Below are 10,000 nucleotides of genomic sequence, written 5' to 3'. Positions count from 1 at the left end.
ATTCTTGAATAAAATAAATGTCAGGATGATTGTTCAAGGGCTTTCTCATGGACCGTGTGACATGTGTTATCATGCACTCCCTGTAATGTCTGTTTCTGCATGTCTGCCCTTTATTTGTCCAATTTCTATGATGTTGGTAATTTAAATCTCCTCCTTTTACCGAAAACACTATAGGAACATGTTAAAGGTGTATTTGAGATGCTTTGGAGTGGACTTATATGCACAGCTTCGGCATGATCAGAGTATGACCTGCAGTAGTTTGGAGCAAACAAAGACAGGAAGCTTAATAAAGAAGCAGTAACATGAAAGCACCAGACTCCATTGACACAATCCGGAATTTACCCACAGAGTACAGAAGTTACCGGTCTACGCCCGCCTCTACGGGAGGGATGAAAGTTAAAAAATGCTTCATTAAAGGTGGGGTGGGTAAGTTTGAGAAACCGGCTCGAGATACACTTGTTGTTATATTCCATGGAATGCTCTTAACATCCCGATAGGAATGAATATCTGAAGTGCTTTGACAATAAATCCATAAAATAATGTCATCTGTGGAAGCCGTAGCGCTGTAAAAAGCACGACCAATCATCTGAGCCGGCTAAAGTAACTGGATGGCCTACCTGCCTGTCAGCCTTCCATCTGTGCACAAACTGATCTCGTGCCCTCATTGGTCATGTTCGTGCGTGTTGGAGGAGGGGCTCTGTGAGGAAGTGGCAGATTTGTTCCGGCTGTGTATTTTCAAATTCTAGCCACTCGAGCTGGTTTCTCCAGAATGACCTACCCCACCTTTAAGTGGATCAGTTAAACTTTCTGATTATATTAGCATTAAAACTTCTTTAAACCGGGTTAGGTTTAGCTTCCTCTCCACAGAAAGCACCTGTGTGTTTACCTGTGTGTTTACCTGTGTGTTTACCTGTGTGTTATTGTGAGGTAATCTCCCAGCGGTCCAATTAGAGGAGTTGCTCGCCTGCTAGATAACCATGCGCTGTGAAAGGTGGGTCTATTGAAACAGTTCCTATTGACAGGTGCATACATTCTGTATATGTTGCTGTTTGATTATCTGACACCTGGCTCGTATTAAGATGATTTGACTCCGGTATATTCAGATGTGTTTTGCTCACCTGCAGTTCATTGATAGCTGTTTAAAAAACGGCAATAACCATAAACCTTAGAGCTGCTTTACGTTAAACTTCCTGTGGGATAAGTTTTAACGGTAGCTTAAAGTTAGCTATGATATACATTGACGGGAGTCGTTAAGCAAATTATTCAACGCCGTGAAGTTAGTTTCAGGTTGGCTACTGGCTCATTGAATCACCTTTTAAACAACAAAAAACTAAAGTGCTCGAATTAGTGAAAATATGCTAAGAATATTTCAAAACAAATGTGTCTTATGTGACACACCTGATTGGATTACTGATGTGCCAATCCTTTATTTTACAAACATAGTTATAAAGAAAATATAAAATGAGTTATTTTCAATAGCTTCAATGTCATGTGACCTTTTTAAAATCCAAATCAATACCAGATATTACTAATACAATGGACCGTTATGACACATGTCTTGATACAGGCTTTTAATGTTCCTTCTCATATATTATATAAAATAAGAATTAGCTTAGCATCATGTTACCCAGTGACTTCAACCCAAAGCAGCATTTTATCGGATTTTAGGGCTTTTAAAACATGACTTTTTATAGCAGCAATCAGCTGTTTGTTCATTAAAAACTTGTGCATTTATGAACTTGCTGTTATTGTATGTGATCTCTTGAATCCTGCCTCTTCTATTTTATACAAATGACGTAATTTAAATGAAGCTGTTTTTATTAAAAACTTGGTTTTCTTTGACCTTTTGGATTCTAATCAATGCAGCATTGGGTTCCTGCAGCAGGACGCTCATCTTATTATTGGATTTGAATCATGTTTAGATGTGTGCTTCTGTAGTCTGCAGGGAAATTGTGTATTTATTTTGTGCTTTTAGAAACAATGACAGTTTGATTTTAAGGTGGTGGACACTCGGACGAATGGGCTTCTGGATATGTTCCTGGCTTTTGGGAGTTTAGTGTCTTTCATCTCAAAACATCTGGAAAATATCTCGCTGCCACTTCTTTTTCCTGAAGCCTCATGGAGAAAGTGATTCATGTCTTATCATTGTACCATCTTGCAACTACACTGCAAACATGTGTTTAGTTTTGGAGTTTTGGCATTGAATGTAGAAAAAAAAATGCACTCAAAAAAAGAAGATTTTTCGCAAATTCTCAGAATCTTGAGAGATTTCGGACAATAATTCATCGGAAAATATCATGACACCCTTCTGGAAATCCTTCTAACGTTGTTTCCTCTTCCTGCTTCCTCTTTCCTCTTCCTCTTTCCTCTTCCTGCTTCCTCTTTCCTCTTCCTGCTTCCTCTTTCCTCTTCGCTCTTCCTGCTTCCTCTTCCTACTCCCTCTTCCTGTTTCCTCTTCCTGCTTCCTCTTCCTACGTCCTCTTTCCTCTTCCTGCTTCCTCTTCCTGCTCCCTCTTCCTGTTTCCTCGTCCTGTTTCCTCTTGCTGATTCCTCTTCCTGATTCCTCTTCCTGTTTCCTGCTTCCTCTTCCTGTTTCCTCTTCCTGCTTCCTCTTTCCTCTTCCTGCTCCTTGCTTCCTCTTCCCTCTTCCAGGGGCGATCTTCGAGGAAAGCGCTGTGCGGGACGATGAGGTTTTCCAGCTGGCGGTGTCGGACCTGAGTCTGAGTGATGACGTTCTGCAGAGCGAGAAGATCACTCACTCCATCAAACTCATCGAGGCCAACAACCCGTTCCAGGCGGTTCAAGAAGGTAAGACCGCTTTGGTTATGTCTCTGGTTCTGTCTCTGGTTCTGTCTCTGGCTCTGTCTCTGGTTCTGTCTCTGGTTCTGTCTCTGGTTCTGTCTCTGGCTCTGTCTCTGGTTCTGTCTCTGGTTCTGTCTCTGGTTATGTCTCTGGTTCTGTCTCTGGTTCTGAAGCAGATTATTGGGCTCCATTTTGTTTCTTCTGCTGGTTCTGATTTTCACTCTTATTGCTGCTCTGTTAGCTGAATTAGCCTAGCTTAGCCTAGCTTAGCCTAGCTTAGCTTAGCTTAGTTTATTTAGCTCATTGTATGGACTTGTTTACTCGAGGAAAAGCAAGCCAGCCTTTGTAGGTTGAATATGAGGCCTTTGTCGTACTGGAAGGAGAACATCTCTAACACCACATCCAATAAAGCTTTATCTCATTAAGCTAGTTCACTTTAGCCTAGCTTAGCTTAGTTTACTGACTCTTATACTCGCAGTTAGCAGATCTAGCAAGTAAGGTTGAGTCTGAGGCATGTTCCCTTCTGGAATCTGAACACCTCCTGAATTGAGAATGTGTAACTATTCCAGTCAAAAGACTCAAATCAGCTCGAGGTGACCCCAAACCCTCCTGAATAAACCTCTTGGTCTGGTGGTTTCCTCTGACACAGGAAGTGAGGGATCCAGCTGTTGGTTTTGATTTAATTACAAAGACTCTTGGGTTTGGAAAGAGATGCAGAAAGAAAGTGTTGGGTTTCAAGCTGGCTGCAGAAATGATCCTGCTGTCGAGGCTTCTTCTGATCAAAGTGGATTGTTTGCAGATGAAGAGGATGATTGTGCTGGAGATGTACGGCTGATATTGAACATGAAGCTGATAATGAGTGTGTTGACATTGACGATCACCGTGGATTGTGATTGGCTGTTTGCAGTGATGATAAATGAAGCACATTGATGTTGTTTGGGATAGAGATGATGATGATGATGATGATGATGATGGTGATGATGACGACGACGACGACGACGATGATGATGATGATGATGATGATGATGATGATGATGATGATGATGATGATGATGATGACGATGATGAATATGTTTTATGACAATTTAAGTGTTTATTAAGAAGCTTCTGATAATGACAATTTCAAGGGGAAAATATTGACATTATGTTGAAACACCTTTCCACTTTTTAGCGGGAAAGCAACATGAGTTTCATTTGAAATATTGAAGTAGTTTGAACATCGAAATGCGTCTTATGGAAATCCTGAGCTCAGACAATATTCTGTTTATCCTGAGGAAATGGTTAACCTCTGCGCTACAGAACATCAGAGGGAAAACATAGTTATTACTTAACAATATTGGCAGAACTGTTTTGAAACTGTTTTTCCTTAAAATATTTGAGGGAAAAATAACATTCATTCGAAAATAATAGTCAGAAAGAACGCGTTAATTTTGAGGCATTACGTCATTTTGAATACTTTTCAAAGATCTATTTCACAGCCGATACATCTTCTATTTTCATATGGTTGTTTTCTGTTTATTGAAGTCGTTTTCTACGACTTTTTTGAGTAGACTGTTTGACAAAAATTGATTGTACAGAAACGCTAAGTTACTATAAATGTATTATAATATATTGCATTTTTGAAACGCATAATTCAACCACAGCTCATTATTTACCTTTCCTTCACAACATCCTGTAGTTTCTATAATCAGACAGAGAGCCCGTGCCAACAGCTACCGTCATCTATACAAATATCACTACATCATATTTCTGAGACGCATCTCTGAATGATTTATGGATTTCTACAAACGTAAACAACACATGTAGTATTTTAAATATTGCAGTAGTTTATATCTCACAGCCAATCTCTCCTTTTCATGTTGTTGTGTTGTGTTTGTTGACACTGCCTGTTATGGCAGTACTTTGTCCCCGTGGTGTGTCTCCTCCCTGAGCGGTGACTGAGGTCAGAGGAACTGCTCTTTGATCGCTTCGTCAATATTTAGTAACCTGAACCGATCTGATCCTCAGGACGAGCAGTTTGTGAGTGAGTCCATCTCAGACGCGTTTCTACAGAGAGAGCTGTTTTTACACAGAGCGAGTCGAGTAGAGTAACTAAGTATTTACTCAAGTACTACTTAAGTACGATTGTGAGGCACTCTGTACTTCTACTCTCTACAGTTCAGAGGTACATGGTGTACTTCTACTCACTACAGTTCAGAGGTACATGGTGTACTTCTACTCACTACAGTTCAGAGGTACATGGTGTACTTCTACTCACTACAGTTCAGAGGTACATGGTGTACTTCTACTCACTACAGTTCAGAGGTACACGGTGTACTTCTACTCACTACAGTTCAGAGGTACATGGTGTACTTCTACTCCACTACAGTTCAGAGGTACATGGTGTACTTCTACTCACTACAGTTCAGAGGTACATGGTGTACTTCTACTCCACTACAGTTCAGAGGTACATGGTGTACTTCTACTCCACTAAATGTATTTAATACCTTTAGTTACTTCTCAGATGTGGATGAATGATGTGAAATATAATCAAGTGTTAAATCAGACTTTAGTTCCACCTGGAGTAAATCCACCAGCTACCCTGCAGTATACAAAGTCATTCAAACTAGCTGCACCTTTACCAGCTTTGAGAACACTTTCATGATCAATCATTATAAAACATATCATATCTATTATTCTGAAATGGACCAATCTGCACAATGACTACTTTTACTGTCTTTCACTATATTTTGATGAGAATACTTTTCTACTTTCACTTGAGGGACATTTTGAATGCAGGACTTTTACAGTAACAGAGTATTCCTACACTCTGGTACTTCTACTTTTACTCAAGTACAAGATCAGAGTACTTCTACTTTTATTCAAGAACAAGATCTGAGTACTTCTACTTTTACTCAAGAACAAGGTCTGAGTACTTTTACTTTGACTCAAGTACAAGACCTGAGTACTTCTACTTTTACTCAAGTACAAGACCTGAGTACTTCTACTTTTACTCAAGTACAAGATCTGAGTACTTCTACTTTTACTCAAGTACAAGACCTGAGTACTTCTACTTTTACTCAAGTACAAGATCTGAGTACTTCTACTTTTACTCAAGTACAAGATCTGAGTACTTTTACTTTGACTCAAGTACAAGATCTGAGTACTTCTAATTTTACTCAAACAGAAGACCTGAGTACTTCTCCACCTCTGGGTTAGCGTTAACCAGATTAAATGTCGTAGGTCTCGTCCTCGTGATGAGAGCAGACTGATGTTTCAGTTTTAATCCCGTCAGCTGGAGCTTCAGATTAATCAAGTTGTGTTTGGGTTTGAGACACATTTGATTACAATCTATTCAAAAAGCATCAGCAGTATGATCCCATACTCCCATCACCTCCTCCTGACGATATTGCACAGAAGCATTTGGAGACTTACACTGTGTCATATTTTACCATCTGTTGTGGAATCTTTACATATATGTTGTGTCTTTTAGTCTAAAGCAAACCGTTGGATTGCTCAAAATGTCTTTTTAAAAGTCAAGAAAAAGTGTTGAAAATGGTAATTTTTAAACCAAATCTATTGGCAGCTTCTGTATCTTATCCAAAATTGAGAAAGTACGCTTAATTTTGATCATCTCTGACTGGAGCTGATTAACAAAACGACTGAGTCTGAGTGGATTGCTTGACTTCAGAAAGCCTGCTTCCACTTTTAAGAAACAAATTAGCAAAATATTCTCCTTAAAATGGAACTGTTTGTTGAATTTCTGTATTTAAAGTTGTACTTTCTGGTCGTCCTTTTGCCCGTACGTCATTATCGAGAAATAACAGACTGCTGAATGTCCCAACGGACCAATCAGAATAGAGTATTCAAGTAGGCGGTGTAAGATAGGCTACTTTCTATTTAGATGAGAGATGCCTCGATGTGAGTAACGTGTGTAACTCCGTTTACCTTCAACCAGTATAGAGACAGACATCAGTGCTGCTCTTTAGAAAGGTCATGTAGCTGACACACACACACACACACACACACACACACACACACACACACACACACACACACACACACACACACACACACACACACACACACACACACACACACACACACACACACACACACACACACACACACACACACACACACTAATTGTTTGATCATATCAAGTGTCTATACACAAGCAAGTTTCATGACTACAGGTGAGAGGAAGGCAGAGTGAAACGCAGTAGAAGGAAGTGTGTGTGTGTGTGTGAGGTGGAAATACTGTGTGATCAATACATCATGGTGAAAGCGTGGTGAGATGACTTTCTGATAGTGTGTGTGTGTGTGTGTGTGTGTTGACCTTTCTCAGAGCTCCCATGATCCTCGTCCCTCGGAGACCCGCTGACAGGATCATGGGTAATGAGAGTGGGATTCACACCCTGTCTTCTGAGTGTGTGTGTGTGTGTGTGTGTGTGTGTGTGTGTGTGTGTGTGTGTGTGTGTGTGTGTCTCTCTCTGTGTGTGTGTGTGTGTGTGTGTGTCTCTCTGTCTGTGTGTGTGTGTGTGTGTGTGTGTGTGTCTAGTTGTGTGAGGCTCAATTTGAGTTTGTCAAGTGTGTTTTCACCTCTCAGCTGACCCTCTCTTGGATCCTTGCTTTATTGATTTTACACTGAAGATGGAAAATAGTCCTGTAATAGTTATTCCTACAATTTAATATCCGATGCATTGTTTATATATATTTTTTAAAGAAAGCCAAATCTTCTCTGGTTTCTGCTCAACTTTTACCTCGTTGGGAATATAATATTTCCTGGAGATTTGTTCTCCTGATTATGATTTCATTAGTAACAACACATCCATTTTTAAATCGTCAGGAGGAGAGCTACGTAACGTTAGCATTTAGCTGCAAATAGCGACATGTTTTGAATAAAACCTTGTGTGAACTCCTACCTGTCCCATCTTATGTTTCACTCAGTGCTGCTCTGAAGCCTGAATTAGCCTAGCCTAGCCTAGCTTAGCTCATTGTATGGACTTGTATACTCGAGGATGACCAATCCAGCATTTTAGGTTGAATCTGGGGCCTTTTTCATACTGGCAGGAGAACACCTCTTATAAAATGAGATTAAATCTAAAATGTGTTTCTGTCAAATCACTAAAGAGCCCAACACCACGTCCAATAAAGCTTTATCTCATTATGCTAGCTTAGTTTGGCTTAGCTTGTCGTTTGTGGACTCTTAGGTCTCATTCACACCTGATAGTCCGCTCTCTGCTGCGCGCCAGACCACAGTTTGTTGCATTGCTTCATTTTTCAGAAGGTTCTGTTTGCGTTCACACGGCAAAACTCAAACGGACTATAAACTTTGAACACAAGTCATGTGCTCGGAAATGCTGTTCAACCATTGGTCAGACATTAAGGGGGTAAAAACGCAAATCCCGGCAATTTCTACCGGAGCCTCCGCCATGGAGCATCGGCAGGTTATTCTCATGCTGCTGTTAATCTGGAGATCAACAGACACTAGCGGCCCGCGCATATGATTATATATATATATATACAACGTCAGTTAAAAAACATTATAACACACAGTCTGCAGTCAGGAGGAGGTTTCACCGACGACAGGTGTTCTTACTTTTATGTAGCTGACGGAGCATGTTTACTTTACACGACACTGTTCAACACTTCCTTCTGCTTCACTCTTTAACTAAACAACCGTGGATATCTTGAAAGACTCTTTCGCTAAAGATTTTGAAGATATCCGCGTTCTTGTGACTCGTAAATACTACGCTTCCTATGTTTTGGCGCGGACTGCGTTCACACCAGAGATGAACCGCTCCAGAGTTCACAAGCAAGCGCTCCGAGAACACCTATTTTAGTGGACCAGAGTCGGGTTGTTTAGTTCACTTCAGAGGTCTCAGACTGCGTTCACACCGACCCAAACGAACCACACCAAGCGGCTAAACGCACCAGGGTTCGATTCAACTGGACTAAACAAGGATGATGTGAACGCGCCCTTATACTCAAAGTTAACAGCATTAAGGTAGTATCTGATGCATTATTCAAACTGGAATCACAACACGTCTAAATCAAGAGTAAAATGTGTCAAAAGACTCAAATCAGCTGCTCATTAAACCCCCCTGAATACGCCACACGTTATTAGCCTAGCCGATACAGCTTTATCCCACACTGTGTTATCTTAGCTTAGCCTACCCTTAGCTTGTCTCATCCTATAGACTTGCAGACGCCTGATTGAGCATTGGAGTCTGCATTTAGCTGCCGAAGTGTCCCTGAACATCCCACACACGCCTTCTTTAGAGCTCCAGTTCTCCATGGCGTTTCTTCTCCGAACAAAGACTGCTTCATCCTCACCGAGGCTGTTTTTATTCAGATACGAGCAGCGCTGCTTCCTCACTAACCCTCTGAAGGCAGATCTCACTGGAAGCATCTGTCAGGATTACATTTCCCACTCCCTAATCCCTTCAACTCGCTGTGTTTTCCAAAAAGACGTAAACTTATCCCTGTTGTTTCCCTCGTGGAGGATCAGCTCCACTTCCTGTTGGATAGCATCTGATGATCTGCACTGCTCACTAATTCTTTAATTGGTTTTTCAATACAGGCTAATTAGGCTAATTGTCTTATTATGACCCGTCCTGCAGTCCCCGGATAATGAGACTCTCATTCCTTTCAATTTCACTCCATATTTTACACACACACACACACACACACACACACACACACACACACACACACACACACACACACACACACACACACACACACACACACACACACACACACACACTCGTCTGTAGCTGCTGTAACTTTTCCGTGGCGGTTGCAACTTATTCCTGATGAATAACAATCTGAAAACTAAGACTTTGTTCTGTCTGTGATGACGCTAATCTGAACCGTCACTGGAGTGTGTGTGTGTGTGTGTGTGTGTGTGTGTGTGTGTGTGTGTGTGTGTGTGTTGGTGCAGACAGCAGCTTGTAATCACTCCCCGCTCTGATCTCGCTCTGTTGGATGTCAGTGTGAAACCATGAGGGATCACGGAGCGATCCTCCCTCAGTGCTGTGGGTATAGACACCTTTCTGTGAGAGTAATGATGGTCAGGAGGACAACACACTGTGATTGTAAAGTAAACAAACAAGTAAACAAACAAGTAAACAAAAAAGTAAACAAACCATATGTTGCTCATTCCTTCCCTCCTGTTTTAAATGAGCATTGTGAACAAGGTGGATGCATCAGT

The 10,000-nt window shown here is 41.0% G+C and overlaps 1 protein-coding gene across 1 annotated transcript in view; it reads left to right on the top strand.

Moving 5' to 3' along the window:
• Positions 1–10,000, top strand: part of LOC307024818 (glutamate receptor ionotropic, delta-1-like) — a 558,994-nt gene that overhangs the window by 18,345 nt on the left and 530,649 nt on the right. The window contains 1 exon segment of the mRNA XM_079659241.1: positions 2,653–2,808. Within this exon segment, the coding sequence (XP_079515367.1) occupies positions 2,653–2,808 (156 nt within the window).

Source organism: Notothenia rossii, assembly GCF_949606895.1.
Source record: "Notothenia rossii genome assembly, chromosome: 11".
NCBI classification, from domain to species: Eukaryota; Metazoa; Chordata; class Actinopteri; order Perciformes; family Nototheniidae; genus Notothenia; species Notothenia rossii.
This window is presented reverse-complemented; position numbering and strand designations above follow the sequence as displayed.